Source organism: Polyodon spathula, unplaced genomic scaffold (genome assembly GCF_017654505.1).
Source record: "Polyodon spathula isolate WHYD16114869_AA unplaced genomic scaffold, ASM1765450v1 scaffolds_1438, whole genome shotgun sequence".
Lineage (NCBI taxonomy): Eukaryota > Metazoa > Chordata > Actinopteri > Acipenseriformes > Polyodontidae > Polyodon > Polyodon spathula.
In genome coordinates this window covers 139,893-158,081 of record NW_024472918.1, presented here as the reverse complement: position 1 = coordinate 158,081, position 18,189 = coordinate 139,893, and the positions used below count along the sequence as shown (strand labels likewise).

Sequence of the window (18,189 nt, the reverse complement as noted above, 5' to 3'; positions counted from 1 at the left end):
AGGGTTACCTTCATAATTTTAATGAACTTGAGGAGCAGTTTCTCTCTGTCCTGGGCTTTCTCTTGAAGAATGATTATTGATCGAACCCTGGGAAACAAACACGCAAATGTATTCCGTTACCGTGTATTTCAAGGGACGGCGTACACTGATTTGTTCTCGTGGTTGTCTTGTCACTAGAACCCCTTGATGAATTTGCAGTCTTATTATGCTACACCATATCAGAGCCTGACCGCCACTTATCAGTCATGCCCAATCTAGCTTCATGAATTCCCTCTCTATATTAGCATGCCTTAAACGATTAAGCTTTAAAACCTCTATGTCTCAAAACAACCTCAAAAAGATACAACTCACAGCTCAGCTTTAGTTCTTTCAACCACCGAGGTATCACTTCTTGTATTTCCTTTATTTTCATACACCATAAAAAGGAACCAGTTTAATTTGGTTCAATGCATTTTGTTTCCTGTGGTATACTGAAACAGTAATCCAGCACCAAGCAGCTAGATCTACATCCAGTTACAGTACAAACCATTAAACTATTACAAATATACTCAAAAATAAATAAATAAATGGAGTTTGCTCTGTGTATTGTGGGTGCTACAGAAGCTAGTTTTGTTGTGTGACGGTGGGGCTTCAACTGGTAATCACTAGACATGTTTTTAAGAGCTACTGTGAATCTTTACCAGTAAGACATGTTGTTGAAGTGCTCTGTGAACTGGGTCAGGTTAGGGCTTTTCTCCTCATTCTGTTCTTTAGCCCACAATAAAACCTCAGGGATCTGGAGAAAGAAAGAAAGAAATTAGCACATCAAACTAGACAGATTTTGTTACCTTGTGAAGGTTAATGTTTCAGGTAGTTGGTATCAAACGGAAAGAACATCACGTTAGATATACTATTTACTTATTCTTACTCCACTATATATTTATTATACACAATACAGAGCTGCCAACAAGCCCAGCAGTGGAGTGGGGACCAGCTTGTGTTGTACATCACCTTAGAAGACATTCTGCACTCAGGGATGGAAAGAATACTCCTACTGCATTGCCCATTCCAGGTTTTACAACGAACTTGATTAGCCCCAGTGTATAGGTGACAAGCTCAGGTGTGTCTTATTAAACTCCTAATAAAACCAGGAATGGATCAAACTGCTAGGCAACAGGAGTCTTATTTCCATCTCTGTGTAGCTATATCTTTATACATGCTCAACAGAAGTTTGCAGAGTTTAAAGACTTCATTTTAACTTATTTGTTTTAAGAAAAACCCACAGACCTCTATTTAGGCATGATGAGTCAGCAATAAAAGCAAACAAAACAGCAGTATATCAGGTAAGTGGCACCTCTATTTTATAGAAGAGCTCAGCGTCTAACAGGGTCAGCTGGTCTGCTATCTCATGACTGCGGAAATCATGGAGGGTGCCGGGTCTGCAAGAGAAGGAACAGGAGAATCATTAGCTCTGCCCAGAGGAAACGCCATGCTTGCAGCCCTATAGCTACGGCAAGACGCTTCAAAATCTAACATGAAATACTGTGCTACTACCATGGCTTTGATTACATGATGTTAAATAAAGCATCACAATTATGTTCCTCTATAGTACGTATCAAATGTCTCATTCCTGATATTCTAGCTGATGCGAATGTTTTGCCCCCAGCTGTACACCGACTCCCAGAGAAGCTGTGCTGGAGACCCATGCTCACCTTGCAGCCACACCGCGTGCAGCCAGGGGTTTCATGGAGTTGATGTAGCGCAGCTGCTTCTTCTGATCCACCTTGTCCAGGATGTTCTTCCTCAGGACTCGTGCCAGACTCAGCTCCCCGCTGCAGACCAGCCGGAACACGAGGTCCATCAGCTGCTTCAGAATGTCATCAGTGAGCTCCACCAAACTGGAATTGAGGACAAGCAAGCGTGGAACCGCAACGTTAGAATGCAGGGCGGAAATCTGCGTTCAACTGATTTACAGCACAGAGCCGGAGCGTTAGAATGCAGGGCGGAAATCTGCGTTTACCTGATTAATGTTGACACCTTTTGAGTAAACTTGATGCTTACTGTTTAAGCAAACCAGATACATTTTAAAGTCTACATTTCAATAAAAGTAGTGTGCTTGTAGTATTTGTGTTTTACTTCTGTATTTAAAACTTAGATTTTACTAACATTACAGTGACAATGTATCACATCCTGAAAAAGATGTAAAAATAATCAAATGTACAATCCCTGTGTTTTAAATCTATCTGTTATATAAAGACTCACCAGAGTTCATCCACCACACGGACAAGCACGAAGAAGGTGTTCTTGCTCAAGCGCTTCTTGTACGTTTCTGGACTGTGGCAGAATCTCGTATATGTACATTGGGATTAAGGAAACAAATACAACTTTCCACACTTCCACCCACATCCTGGTAGCACCAAGCCCAAGGGGTGGCTGCTGGAGTTATTACAAAACATTGATTTTACAAAACCAAACTGCAATAAATCATGGATATGGAATTGGAAATGGCTGGGGTAACTGGCGACATTGTGACTGAAAGACAGCTTGGTAAAGGACTGTTGTAACTCAGGGGGACTGGGGGAACTGGGGGAACCCAGGTGCTGCTGTATACAGCCCTGCAAACTCTGTATATACTGTAGATCTAGCCAGATCAAAAGGATATCTATAGTGGAGTTTCTTGATCAGCTCCTCTGGTGTTATAAACGTTCGGTAAGTCGTAAGAAAAGCCTCGCAGTACAAAACCAGATCTAGAAAGAGAGAAAGGTTAAAACGGCATAAAACAAAACACACTGATAACACATCATTGTTCAAATTGCTCAAAGACATAATGAAAAGAATATATGCAAGAAAATTAAAGATGTTACATTGACACTGATTTAAATACAGAACAAAGTTCAGTACATAATTAAACATAAGAATCAATATAAGATTCGCTATAGAGCTGATGTAACTGCAGATTCAGTGGTTACAGTGCGGATTGATAAATACCTTTGCGGTCCGTTTCGGTTGCGTGCACCAGTAAAATATCCCCTGATCCAGCACGCACATCAGGCCCGTCGTCACTCTGCAGGGGAGAGGTGCACGAGATGATTTGAAACTGATGCGCTGATAATAATACTCATCACCACAATGCAGCCCGGTATACAAACCACTGAGCCACTCACACTTCCAGCATAACTCTCGAGCTAGCGTGAAGCCATTCAATAGAATGCTTTTATCATCCCTTACCGTGAAGTATAATTATGCAAAACTGCAGATTGATGCCTGAAGATCACACAGTTCTGTCTAGCAGGTTTACTGGTCTGCTACGCAAAACCTGAGCAATTATACACACACTCCTACAGAGGGCAGTGTTGTGCAGTTTACGAAACAGGTTATTCTGTGTAAAAGGGCTTTTGGATTTAAAAAAATTAAATCCTCTGTTACTACTATTTTCTTTTAATATACAGTAAAAATTAAATGTTAGTCACACTGTAGATATATTAATTAATATTACTCTGCAATTACAATAGTTAATAACACAATCCAATGATACCATGTTTAAAAAGAAACTGAGGATACTGACTGTTGCCTTTTAGTAATTAAGATAATAAATGTGTAACAGTACAATATGATGTTGAAAGCACCCTGTATTTTCACGCGCGGCCAGCGCTCCAAACTCTGATATCATTACCCTCAAAGATGGCTCCACATGTTCAATGATAGCAGACAGGTCTTGATCAGATGCACAGACCCGGTCTCTCACCTCCTGTTTGAGCGTTATCCTCGACATGATCTCCTTGTGCTCGATCAGGGAGAGCTCGTCCACCTCCTCCTCACTGTGATCCGAGTCTGTCGACTTCTGTCTCCTGCTGGGGAACCAATCACAAAAACTGTCAACTCGCGTTTTGTTTTAGTTTATTTTAGGGTACTGAACTAGCCCAGTGGAGTCATGGTTACTGATACTTCCAACCCCACATGGGTGCCTGCTGCTTAAGAAAAGCCAACCCTTTACCTGCCATCCTCTGCGTTCTCTTTGCTGTTGGTCGAGGGCTTCTGAGGGGAAGGGCCTGACAGTGCATCGTCTGCCACTGCTGCTGGGTCCTGAAACGCACAAACCATGACGATCATGCATAGAAAGAATAAAAACCTAGCAAAGACTAACGTCTTATAACACTACTGTTAGAAAAAGCACTGCAGTTTAATCATAACATTTAAGAAAAAAGGCACTGTGCTGCAATTTACTGTCCTCCATTAGTAGGGAAAGGGGAGGTGTGAGTGGGGGTTGCATGGATAAAATGGAAATGCTGGATTGGGTGCTTGTAGTACAAACAAGGCCCTTAAATTTACAGACTTAGAAATTCAAGACAATTCAAGCATGTAAAACGAACAGGGATGGAAATAAGACTCCTATCGCATAAGTTTCACCCATACCAGGTTCCATCCCTGAAAACGACTTATACAAAAGTAACACATTTCTTTAAATAATACGTTTAACGGCAACACAAGGCTGTCTGTACACCAGCTTTACACAGCCTTAGCCTTCACAGACAATGGAAGCAAGTAGGCTTCTTTTAAAACTGGGAAAACAATTATCTGCATCCATGTTCACCTGTGTTTCTCTTTTATAAAACAGATATTTTATTTACCACATTCAGGCAGAGTTGGACCAGCACTATGACCTGGCAGTTCAAGTCTCTCAAGGGATTCACAGCTGCCCTCATACAGCCCACTCATGCAATGTATTAGAGACACACGCTGCATCTACAAATCAGTTTTATTCTCAAATGAACTCAAGAAAACAACAAGCTTCTGGAACCCATGCTAACCCCAAGATTACATTTAAATTATTCTTATAGCAGTATCAAATACAAACATCTATGAGAACGAGGGTTCTTTTTGGCATTTTCGGCAGCTTTATAATTCATTAATATGCATACAGTTACCATTGCCTTGTTTTGTGGTCTGCTATAAGGATGGCGGCACTGTAATTAAAATGTAGTCCTAGAGCAACAAGGCAAGGGAACGTGGGTGGAGAACGGGACACTGCCAGTAATGGAAATCAGGGCAGAAACGGGAGACGTTTTGTAAAGGTTATGAATGTGATAACCTGCTTGGTCAGGGAATAAGAACTTTCCGCCAGCCAGTTAAAATCCCACTAATTCCAATAGACTGGTTTTCAGTCACTTACTGATTAATGTCTCTGGAGTTGGGTTCGTATCTACTCTACATTCAGTGGTGCAGACAAGCTGAAATGTCATGCCGGTACTATTTCCTATAGTGGCAGTGGTGAAGCAGAGCCAGAACTCACATAACAGACAAGCTAAGTGACATGACTCACATCTCCCACACAACAGTCTGATTCCTCTTGATGCAATGCAACGAGCATTTGGAACTTCTTTGTTTACAAACTACTTCTTTAAGAAGGCTAAAACTGCTGATTAAGACGACAGCAACGGACAGAAACACAAACGAAGCCACAGACAAGTAAATACAGTAAAGCACACTGCCATGATGGAGAAAGACAAAAGGCACTAGAAATTAGATAAATGCATTTCCGATTATAGGAGTTACTAGAAGTTCGGTACCCAACAAAAATGTGAAATCGTATAATAATTATTGTTTAAGACAATCACTATTTTAGTGGCATGCCGATAGCGTCAGATTTAGAACTACACTACTGGCTGCATTGATGAGATTTAAAAGTTCTTTCCACCTGATGGTTACAGAGGGTCTAAAAGAGACAAAGCTTAAATCTAAAGGTACCATACAGATGTCACACCGCCACCACAAGACCAGTGTCAAGAACTGGCACCAAACTGGCAGCTGATGACAGATCAAAGGATGGAGAATGAAAAGGTATCACATTATCAAACCATCGAACTCAAGCATGACATGCTCCCAGCAGCCCATTCTCCACCCCCAAGCAGCATGCCATGCGGTGCCAGCTACTTACTCCTTTGGAGTGCGGGAGCTCTCCATTGACTTGACTGGACGAATACAGATTGACGTATTCACCCTCCCCGCCTTCCTCGTTAGCACTCTCGCTCTACAGGAGACAGGACAACAGCAAATACATGACAGTGCCCGGGGGGGATACAAACCTCTCACACAGATCAATGGCAGAGCCCCAGGGAGCCAGTGGTGTAATCATGAGAGAAAGACCAGAGTTTACACACAACAGCACTCACAAGTTCAGACTCTGAAGTAGGACAGCATTTTGGTGGAAAGCACGCTGCTATTTGCAGTTTTATTGAGGAGCAACGCAGGCCGACAACTTCATCCAGGCCTAAAAACAAGGCCCAGTATCTTAACTGAAGCACAAGATACTGGAAAAAGAAGCCACTGCTGGTGTTACATGAATTTCCAGCATTGATTACGCTCTGAAAGTAGATGAAGATCTACGCCTTCAATGAACTAACCCCAAGTCTGCGTGTAGTGCACACAATAAAATACCCATAGCCAGGAACGCCTGATTATTTATTTATTTATTTATTTTTAGAAGTACTGTAATTCATTCCACATGTCCACCAGGTGGCATGGATGTATATACTTATTAGTGTCCAGGTGGTGGATTGAAAGTGCACAGCCATAAAAATAGTAAAAGCCAGGACTTAGTCATTCTGGATTTGAATGCACTGACTCACCAGTTGAGTTTAGATTTGAGCTCAACCACCTCCGATCTTTGTTACACCAAGATATAAACATACAGTATTTACAGAACAGTATATTCATCAAGCCAACCTACTGGACAGCAAACACCCAATAGCCCACTGAAAACTTGCAAATTAACAACCAACTGTCATATGAGGCAAACAAAGAGCTCTACCTGACATGCCAACTCCCTTATCCCCTCCCAAGCCCCTCTGTAGCATTACAATGACAGCTCACCACAGAGGTCTGCAGAGAGTCAGGGAGAGGAGGAGGACAGACAGCAAGAGAGCCACTAGAGCCGTCCTGGGAACCATTGGCCACGCCCCCAGGAACAGCAGTGGCTGGCGAAGCTAGGTCCAAGCTCTGCGATTGGTGGACAGTTGTAAAGTGGGAAGAGACAGGTGAGAGGAAAGGAGGGATGAAGGCTTGATTGTGAGGAGCAAAGTCCTGAGAGTAGGACCTGTAAACAGACTTGTACTGGAGGAAGGGAGAGAAAGAGAAAGAAACAAGAGATGAGAAGGAGACCAGTGTACCAGACCTGCAAATCAAATACTGAATTAGAGTCTAGCTGTTTAATAGCCATACACTCACTGAAGCCACGGTATTGTTTCTTCTACCGCCCGGATATGAATTTTCATTTGTGTAAAGCAAACATGTATGTAGTATTTTTACATACTAGGTGATGTGCTGTAAATGTGAGTTTGACTTCCCCCATTAAAAGAAATACAAGAGCAAAAACAACAAAGCCACAGTAAAATCCACTTCACCACTTCAAACTGGTCATTTATTTTAGCCAGAACTTTCTTGAAAGATGCCATCTGATGTAGCACATGTGGGATTACCCAGCATTTTACTTCAAATCCCTTTATTTTATATAATCCACAGACTGCTTTACTATTTTGAGCAAACAAATGCAATGGCTTACCCTGTACATTATATTAAAACAAAGAGATGCCCATAAACCGTGAAATTAAAAGCGGAAAACTAGGGACAAAATTCAATTCCAATTCGTGCCGGTGCAGTAGATATAGCTGCCAATAAATGTGTCTCTGAAGTAGAACATGCTTTAATCCTTACTTAATCTTGGTTTTAATTGCAAATTGAATTCACACAATTACTGCATCCATCTCATTCAAGTTTGTTTTATTACTGATGCTAGTATTACTTTAAAAGTAGTTCTTATCATCTATAAGGCCTTATATGGTCTTGGACCTTCTTCTCCAAGATTTCTATTTACACAGAATTACACAAAAAGATTCCAGCATTTGCTGTTAGATTGTTTGAACCAACTGCTAAAGTCAGTTATTACTCACCTTACTGCATTTCAAATTATACTGTGTATTTTCTTATCAGTTTCCTTTAAAAACAGGAATCCTTTACTGATGTTTTTCATTGCAGTTTTAAAAAAATATTCTCTTATTTATAACTTAAAATTGTTTAACTGATGTTTCAACAAAACACTGAGTAACTGTTATATTCTCCTTAATTGTAAATACTAATTACATGTCACAAACTGTTTTTTGTTTTTTTAAATAATCTTCCCATTCACAAAAAGTCTTTGCTCTGTAATGCAGTTAAATGATTAACTTCCTATGCAAACACGCCTGCACTCAACGCATGCGATCCAGTATATTAAAATGATGCTGCAAGGAATGAGTTACGGTGTGCTAAGAGGATCAAGACAGAGAAGTGCAATCAACGCGCGTTAAAAAAATAAATCTACAAAGAAATACGTTAACTGTGATTAATTGACAGCCCTACTCTTAAGACAACATAGCTATTGTATAGTAGTACAATCATTTGAGATGTAAATTCCTGAAAACATGTGCAATAAGGAAAAATGCCTGTTGCTACAATTTGAGATGAGAGAAATGTAAAAGTACCGGGTACCGATGTTCACACTCTTTGTATTTTAACCCATTAAGTGCTCATTTGAGGACAGGCTACTTTGTAATTTTTTTTTTTAACTTTCTGAACTGGTATCTACCTACCTGTTATTTAAATTGTCTCTAACTATATTGTTAAGACAACTTAGTCTAATTTTGGTAACCGCAAAAGTTAAGTCTAAATGGAGTGCATGAAATTACACAAATACAGCCTACTTAATGGGTTAATCAATCACTGGAGGACTGAGTTCCTAGAAAGAAGGTTCAGAAAGGTCTATATAACAAGACAATAGCCGCCTTTGCTAGTTTTATTTGCTATGTATGTGGGTGGTAATAGGAAATGACTCAATTAGCTTACTTCCTGTCCTGCTACAATAAAATAAAATAATATAATTCTGCACCAGACCTAAAATCCCATTCATTTTTAATACATTTTATTTTGACCTTTTCTCTGCTTGCGCACAGCTGCTGCTGAAGAGACCTCTCTAGAACAGCTGGTAACATTTGTACAACAAGACCAAGTGTCTGGATGCCATGACAGGCCGATCGCCTTTCAGAAATCTTTCACCCAGAAACATTACAGGCCCTGTCTTGTACTTGAGGCAAATAAAAGCTGACTAAGAAATAAAGTTAAATAATAACTGTAGTAAAGCAGCTGTTTAATGTTCAGCAGTGTTTCTTGCTAGCTTTATACCTTTACAAGGATTTTATTCCACTAGAAATACTTTGGACAGCCTTCAAATTCAGGCCCTAAGTGGTAAGTGCAGTGGTAACAGGGAAAGATTTTTAAACTGGAATTTGCAAAACACACCAATTACAAGTCTCAACTGTTCCAAGTACTTCTTGTATTTGAAAAGATAATTACAGAATCATTTTTCTTTTTGAGTTGAGCCTTTGCTTGAGTAGACTATTAATAAGGATATTATCAGAATGAGCTGTTCTAAATATTGTACAGCCGGCCTCTTTTTCTAAATCTTTTTTTTTTTTTTTTTTTTATTCTACTGTTACAATACTGTCCTAATGTTTTGGTAACATTTTGTTGTAACAAAATTGCTTTTATGCTGCTGAATAACAAAAGCCTGCGTTTATGTTGGAAACGCCCCTCAGACACAAACAAACACGGTGAACCCTGAACGAACCAGTCACCCAGAGGACTGGGCTGTTTGTTCAAGGTGCCTCTGTCATTCACTTGCATTAGGGAGTTTTGCTGTCTGGTAAGAGCAGGTGATTATTACACCCTGCAAAACATCCTACAATGGGTCACCCAGACTGACTACAGAGAGAATACATGAATGCTACCAACTGGGTAACGCACAAATAATCAGTGAGTGAGTGGAGAACAACCCAGAAAAACCGTTTACTTTGTCATTGTTTTGTAGCATTTTTAAACTAACCTTTGATTTCAATTGTCTCTTCAACTATATTGTTTTGATAACTTACTCTAATTTTGTTACCTGCAAAAGTCTAAATGTAACTATTCCTTCTGCAAATACAGCCCTTCAGATGCCTTTATGACACCTCAATATAAAATTGAAGCCTAAAACATTCCTAGATACATTTCTTGGTGTTTTTTTCCTCCTCACAGTGATGATAAAGCTCAATTTTAGGCGTGAAATTTCACTGTGCTCAAGATATATATAAATTATACTGCAGGAATATGCATTTTACACTCCTAAGAGACTGAGAACGTTTCGAAAGGTAGCACATCAATTGAGAATGTATGAAATCACATAAATACAGCTTGTGCTCTGTTTTTTTTTTTTTTTTTTTTTTTTTTTTTTTTTTTACAGCAAATGTAGTGGGTTAATTAGGTAATTATTTTTCTTTTAGGATTGCTGATGCTGGGAGGAGATCTGAGTTCAAAGCTTGTTGAAGCCCCTATTGTGACGTCGCTGCTAGAAGCTGGCCATTGCAAAATGACAAATAAATATGCTTTGGAACACCCACAGCGTTGTATATAGGTTATGCACAATGTCATGCTAAATATTTCTTGGGGGGAAAACTCATGCTTAGCTTACAAGCATTTTGCAGTAATACTAGCAGCTCTGCTTTCTAGACTCCCTTTGCACACTGACTGAGAAAACTGTTTAGTTATTCACCGTATCACCACCAGTGTTTCTGCTGCATCCTCACAGCACGAATCCCCTTCAACCCTTCCCACCCACGCAGCTCCACTCACTCTGTCCTGGAAATGACAAAGCCATGGGTGATGACATTCAGGCACTGTGGATTCCAGCAAACACTGCCTGCTCCACAGCAGAACCAACCAAGTATGTAGAGACACTCCCTGATTGCAAACCTCCTTTCCCTCAGATTCCAGCACACTGCTTCGCTCTGAACGGCAACAGCGGGAGGCCGATTACAACCGTTCCTTAATGCCAAACACAGTATGCTCAAAATATAACTGGCAAACTAAAATGAAAAAACAAGCCTTCCTCTACACAGCTGTCAGAACCATGAAGCAGTCGTCATGATCCAAATACACAGCATGTGGAATAGCATGTCATAACAAATGCCCATATGTAATTTCATCCTGAACTATTCAGGGGTTCCCAGCCAATTAGGTGTCAGTACAGAGTTGAAGTTAAAAGCTCTGTAACCACAAATGCAAATGAGCCTGGCTCTTTTTTGCACAGTGGTTAAGATGCTCGCTTGAGGTGTGCGTCTTAATCAGTTTGCACCTAGCCTCCACTCTGTTACACATTAATAAAATGTAGATATAGCCCTTAACAGCTTATCTAATTAAGTGATAGGCATGTGTCTGACTTTGTTATATTTAACTTAACAAGTAACAACTTAACAAACAGAAAATTGTAGCTTAAAGCTAGCTTGTGTAAATGACGAAATAATGCCAAACCTAGTAACAATATTCATGTATTATTGGTATTTTTTTTGGATATTTTTGTTACAAATGCAGAACAGACATTGCTGTGTTCCTAGCAGGCCCTGCCCTGCAGCTGGGCATACCCACAGGAATTGAAGAATGTTAAAAATTCCCCTGCATGCTAGGGGCGAGAGTTGAGCGTGAAGCGTCCAAAAAATCTGTTTTGAGTTACATCCGTACGATCGGCATTCCACGCTCACCAAGGAGCTTGACACAGGAAAAGAACTGGGATAAAGTCCTCTTCAAGAACTGCTTCGGAAAACTGAACCAGTGCCGTATTCACCAATACTAGTTATCTACAGTAGTGTGCACATTTATTAGAACACCTCAAGATTTGTCATTTATAGCCTTCATATGCATGAAAACCTCTGTGTGTGAGAATCTCCACTTTTCATCAGTGATGTTGAAATAACAGGCACTCATGTGTGAAAATGTTAGACCACTTTTGTGCTTTAATTCAACCTCTTAAACAACTTCTAACAAGTCTCATGCATTTTACCATCGGTGGGTAGGTGTTCCTTTTCTCTTACTATTTTAAATGAAATGCACATGTGGCCTATTAAAGAAATCAATTAAATTGACCTTTTTCCAAGATTCTCAGTTCTAGTGGTTTGATTTCATATGCATGAAAGGGGTGTTATAATACATGTGCACACTATTACTAAAATCTGCATACCTATGTATTTTATTGGTACTGCAGTGGACCTAAAGTCCTGCTCTTTGTTCTTTGATAATCACAGTTCTGATCTGTATCTCCTATACAGAATCAGTTAGGACTGATTTAAGAAGCTTCTTGCACAGTTCATAGAGAATGGCATCATTTGTTGATGTAATCAAGTTTCATGTACTGTATGTCAAGCCCAGTTGTATTAAAAAGTGCTTGTAACCCTAACATGGAAAGAATGACGCATGTAAATACAACACTGGATTTATCAATATCACGTAATCCTAGATCACCACGCACTGTATTGTAAGTACATGGAAAAAACTAATCACGTACAGACAGGTCCCTTCACCTAGCCCCAAGATTGATCACAACTGGGAAAGCAAGTCTCTATATAGATGTAAGTGTGGAATATGTAGATATAACATGTGGGAGTGCCTTCACCGTGTACCCAGTGGAGGATAATAAGCAGCAGGAAATAGTCCTTAGAACTAGACTGAATAGGGAATGGGTGGACAACTACTAATATTGTACTTTACTGCTGCTGATGCCACAGCAAGAGACGCCAAAGTGGAAACCTATAATGACTTCAGGATACAGCCCTTTATTGCTCAGCCATACTCTAAACATAACCTGAAGCTATTTGTAGCAGAGGTATTAACTCAAACACCATTCATTCCAGCTGTCATTACATTACTCATACAAATATTATTAGGCTGGTAAACCGACAGCCAAACAGACGCCTGCAACACGCTGCCTAGCACAAAAAACATTTCATCTTCCATCAGATTAGTTATTTCATGCCTCGGCTGCTAGAATAAAAGACATCCTCTACTGAAGCCCAGTGAAAGAATGAAAGAACCTCTTCACCCGGTCTGTTATTACAAGGGGTTTCAGCAAATGGAGCCGTTTTCCCAGGACTGACACACTCGGTTACCAAATTGAAAAGCGTCGTTAAGCACTCAGACAACGGAGAGCCGCAGGTCTCAATAAGCCTCTTTCTGCTGGATTAAACAACCCGGCTCTATATAAGCGAGACACAGCAGTGATGCCAGTCTGGCACACTGTATACAATGTGGAATATTAGCAGTGCTGCTACAGTGACACAACGTGAAGGGAATGGTCGGAATCGCCAGGGAAACCTCTCTATTGCAGCCACTCATCCACTTGAAGCTGCTGCTGTGAAGAAACAGCCAAGATAGCCCCCTTTCCTCAGGACGAATGGTGGCCAGCAGTTAATGCAGCAAGTACCAGTGCTCTAGTGCTAATAGTCTTGCTGCCCATCATCTCATACCTCCATGTTGTGCTGCAGTAAGTGGCACTTGCATAGCAAGCGTACAAATAGGTCAAGTGAATTCATAGCATTAAATCGGTCGCCCTGCATTAATGAGTCTTCTCTCATTCACAGCTCAGCCAATGCTCATGGTAAGAATGCAAACCACTTCCAGGTCATGACCCTACTAGTTTATGGGTTGTCTTCATGCGCAATGCCCTTTGGGCGCATCCAGAACTGGAAATAGCTGCGCTCAAGGTCCTTCACAGCTTTGTGTTTTACAAAAAGAGCAGCCCTCTCGCAGGAGCAGTGGCATGAGTTATTAACAATGACAGCATTCACAAAGGCATTTCTATTTTTGAACGGGAAGCTGAACTGCCCTTAAGATGGCTTCCTCTTGCAAATTAGCTCAACAATCAGATAGCTCAACCCCCAGGCTACTAGTTTTACACTTGTGCAGTATGCCAACCCTACTGTAGAAAACACTGCTGACACCGTCATTTTTGAATGCATTATCATCAACGCAACCGCAGACTACTGTAGAGGAAGCAATAACGACCCACTACACAAGCACGGTAACCCATGTTTGGAGTTAGGAAGAAAGTCAACCTGAAGTGTTAGTTACAGAAGTTCATTATTACACAGCAGGAGATGGACAGTTTACCATCTGAAACAAACGGTGAAACAGTAAGTACATGCATTGAAGGATGCAAATAATAGACCAACGTCATTAGTAAATACAGATTACAAGCTAAAATCAACTTTAAAAAGGAAAAAGAAAACAAAATTAAAAGGAAAAAAAGACAGTAGATCACAAAAACAGAATGAAGAGTGATAATTATATTGACAGTTTACTGATGTCTATTCATCCCCATGCACATTGCTTTTATGGGATGTGTGATTATGTCCTATTAGATTAATATTGTGAGATGCAGACATTTCAACAACTACTTTTACCTAGTGATTCACGTCCTGGTCTATTTATTGTTGGTTTAATTTCATTTGCTCAGTTCGCATGCATACTCTTTTCTTTTCTCTTTCTCTGAGAGTAATCTTGAAAGAAACCTGCACAAACCTATGCACCACTGTTGTAATGCTGAAACCACACAGCATAGGTTAGTGTAGCTATAAAGAATATATATACAGCTGCACACTATCTCTGAAGCTTTGTGGATATATCTATTATAAAAGCACAGCCATCGTGTAAAAGTGAGATTAGAAAAATGAACACCTCTAAAATGCAATTTAAATAAAACATAGTGAATATTAATACATTAAAATGTATCAATATCCACAATAATGCAAGACATTATGCGCCAACTCAATTTGTCGTCATTCTCTGGGTACCCATAAAAGCAACCATTGTAGCATCTCAATTTCTAAACCATTTTATCACTTTTGTTACAAATGCAACCAACCACTGTTTCTGCCTTTAAACAACTTAGCACTGGGAGCAAGAGAAACGTTCTCATTAATCACAAACGGAACACACAACGAAACGGGTGAATTTGAATTCACATCTCATTAATAGTCTGAGCATTTCGTTGCTTTCCAAAACAACACCCCAAACATAAAACTTGAAGATGGTTTAATATCTTACAGCGAGGGTGCTATTAATAGCAGCGCAACCGACAACTGTTCACAACAGATGACCGAAAGCTTGCTTAATACACAAAATCACAATTATGCTTGCTAAACTGTTCCCAGTTTCCAGTGGTTTCGGGTGTTAAAAAAACAAGACTCACATTCCTTTCTCGACTTGTACACAATGACTGTTCAGCACCACAGTTTGGGCAACACTCAAGAAGGTCTTTACATCAATTATAAATTTTAGTCAAAGAGAAAAGCAAACGTTAGTCACACTTTTGAATCTGGGTTTACATCCCCTCCCCTCTAATACAATAAGGAATACACAGCGCACCAGCAAGCAGCAGACACAGCCACACAACACCACGGGCCACGGACAGGCAGGCCACGGCACTCACCGAAGGCGCTGTGAAGGAGCTGTGCCGGCTCAGGAAGGAGTTAGAGACGGACATGCTCAGACTGAGAGCCGCGTTGGCATCCTCCACTGGGACTGCAGCTTTAGCATGCTGAACATGACATGAGAGAGAAGAGGAGGAGGAGGAGGAGGAGGAGGAGGCAGTATAGGAGGCCTGCAGGACATGGCGAGACAGAAAGCAGGAGAGAAGAAATGAGCAGTGAAAGTTTAATTCAAATAACCAGAAGCCCTGAGGAAAAGCACCGAGATATCAAATAGCAGGAGGCAAAAAGCAGCTGCAAGAATTATTAAATCCTATTTAATATAGGCATGGTACAAAATAAACTCAGATATTGTGGTAAACTTTGCACCCCTTTAAGCAGAACAGTGTTTTTCACTGTGGCATGACACTAGCTGGCCAAATGATATACACTCCAATTGTGAGACTTTTTGCTTAAAGGGTAACTACAACATCTTTGGGAGGCTGCTAGTGGTTTTCAAAGTCTAAAATGCACTATTATTATTTGATGTCCTACTGTACATTGAAAACAATAGACAACTTTGAGAACCCCAACCAGACTGCAGTGGTAGTTAATCGTAAACACATCACTCTGTACAGGGACCCAAGAACAGGGAAAGGAACCAAATACTGGAAATGCAAACGCATAAAGCTATTTTTCAAGGATCTTTTGGGTTACAGTGCAGAGTGATGGCAAGATGGCAACCGCTTAGATAACTGGGGACACCTAGATCTTACCCTGCATGGAAAGAGAAAGAGAAAGAACAAAAGGAGAATGCATCAGAAGAACATTCTCTGCAGGCTCAAGATTATTGAATCTGAAGAAGGTGTGAAAAGACAACGTGAACGGACGCACTGCATATAGGGTGTAAAAACCACACCACGCGACTTTGTTTCAGAAAGACGCGACTGAAGAGAAGCAGCTGATTGATGAGAAAGGTTTGGTTTACTAGTCGCCTTCCGGGAAACGGTAAAGGGATCCCTGACCTCACAACAAGGTGGCACTCACTGTTACCTCCAGATGATGTACAGAACAGTTAAGAAACAGACGCCGCTGTCAGCATTGTGGCTTGAGGTGTAGAGCGAGTGGAGCCATGGACTGCAAAGTCCTAATCATCTCTGCTCCACGGTTTAACATGATATTAAATATGGATTCCCGATACGGTGATTGCATAATATGCAGGGCTTAGATATCCAATTTGTTTCTTGTTTTTAGAGTGCGTAAGCAGAATAAATAGCTTTCTAATACACTAGTAATACTGGTGAGGATTTAAAATACATTCTATTAAAGCTCGGAACTAAATGCTGCACACACTGGAAGTGAATCTTGTTTGGAAAGCACAGAAAAAACAAAAAGGCAAAATAAGACAGTATTTTTTTTTTTTTCCTGAAGTAAATGGAGAAGCAAAAAAAAGGGGGGAAAAACAGAAATTTGACCAAGGATCAGGAAATTGTATCTGCCACTGGAGCTAAAAAAAAATGAAGCAAATATCTTTTTTTTTTTTTTTTTTTTATGAGGAAGAGCCAAAAGCTCCAAGTGAGCGATACCAATGTTTGCTTCTTCTATGGTGTTGTTTTACGTACTTGTGGAGTTCATTGTCTTCACATTTCTTTCTATTTCCCCTTAGATCTATCTTGTGTTCTGCAGAGGGAACTATCTACTTGACTAATATCTATTGCCACAATGCTCTAAGGTTTAAAAACTCTGCATCATGCCAGACCTATACAGGACCATGCTACAGAAAACACATTGTTTAAATGGACAGCGGCTAGTAGATGCTTCTGTTAAATACTAGAGGTTAATAACAGGCACAATATGACATGAATGGGAAAAAAGACTCCTATTGCATAGCAGTGTCACCCATTCCAGGTTTTGATACAAACTTGATCAGCCACAATGTACAGGTAACATCAGATGTGTGTGATTAAAAATCCGCAATGGGTCAAACTGCTATGCAGTGGATGTCACATTTCCATCCTGCACGAGCGGCCTGCAGAATTCAGCTAAGCTGTGAAAAAAAAAAAAAATTCAGACAAACAGCAAATCATTTGGTGCAATACCCCAGCAGCTAGGAGATTGGAGAGTCAAGCCGTGGAAATAAACAGAAAGGTGCTTAACTCAGCAGATAACCTGAAAACCCTGCAAGAGAGATGTGTCGTCATCGCCACAGATAAGCAGATTCTGAGAAGTGAAAATGCAGCTAGTTTGAAATCAGGGCATGACTGTTTCAGAATGCACACCAAGAGCATCTCTTTGAAAGGAAGCCACACAAGCGATCGACGCAACTTGTCCATTCATAAAAACGTTTTTTTTTCCCAGTTAAATAAAGACCGCGAGTAAGGTTCTCAATTTCAATGCAAGTGAGTTTGAAAGGTCGGTTTGAGAATGCCTTTCTGAACGGCCCGATTACTGGCACAGCTGATAATAACCTTGCGACGGAAAGAAAAAATGGGAATGTTCTGACTTTTCACCTGAATTTAAAACTGTGGAGGTGGAGGGGGTACGGGTACGGCACTCACCAGCTGCCTCTGCTTGGGCGGTAGTCTGGGCGGGGGAAGCAGCTCATGCACAGAGTCTGTGCTGCTGAAGGAGTCGTTGAAGCAGTACGCCTCCTGGAAGCGCTTGTTCCGCTGCTCGTAGATGATCTCGCTCTGCGGTGTCGGATAGAACAAGTAGGGCTGTGGCTCCGAGTAATCCTCCAGAAACTGCATGTACTGCTGGACTGCCAAGGGGAACAAACCAGCAGGGTTACTGAAGGGCAGGAAATAGAAAGCTAAATACAGCCTAGCTTGTTTATAATGAGAGCTCAAGGAAAACACCTAACACAGTACACAGATACAGAGAAATTATACAGAGTGGGGACTATTAA

General features: G+C 40.6%; 1 protein-coding gene across 17 annotated transcripts in view; it reads right to left on the bottom strand.

The window, feature by feature from the left end:
• Positions 1-18,189, bottom strand: part of rapgef1a (Rap guanine nucleotide exchange factor (GEF) 1a) — a 63,681-nt gene that overhangs the window by 4,253 nt on the left and 41,239 nt on the right. For 5 of the 17 annotated variants that reach the window (XM_041242897.1, XM_041242893.1, XM_041242895.1 and 2 more), the window contains 13 exons: positions 17,840-18,042; positions 15,305-15,475; positions 6,850-7,089; positions 5,915-6,007; positions 3,974-4,062; positions 3,653-3,830; positions 2,968-3,043; positions 2,642-2,726; positions 2,242-2,334; positions 1,692-1,877; positions 1,334-1,418; positions 681-775; positions 9-87 (listed from right to left, as the gene is read on the bottom strand). In XM_041242897.1, coding sequence (XP_041098831.1) covers positions 9-87; positions 681-775; positions 1,334-1,418; positions 1,692-1,877; positions 2,242-2,334; positions 2,642-2,726; positions 2,968-3,043; positions 3,653-3,830; positions 3,974-4,062; positions 5,915-6,007; positions 6,850-7,089; positions 15,305-15,475; positions 17,840-18,042 — 1,673 coding nt within the window. The remainder of the gene's footprint in view (positions 1-8; positions 88-680; positions 776-1,333; positions 1,419-1,691; positions 1,878-2,241; positions 2,335-2,641; positions 2,727-2,967; positions 3,044-3,652; positions 3,831-3,973; positions 4,063-5,914; positions 6,008-6,849; positions 7,090-15,304; positions 15,476-17,839; positions 18,043-18,189) is intronic. The other 12 variants (XM_041242901.1, XM_041242908.1, XM_041242902.1 and 9 more) reach the window with 9 other exon arrangements.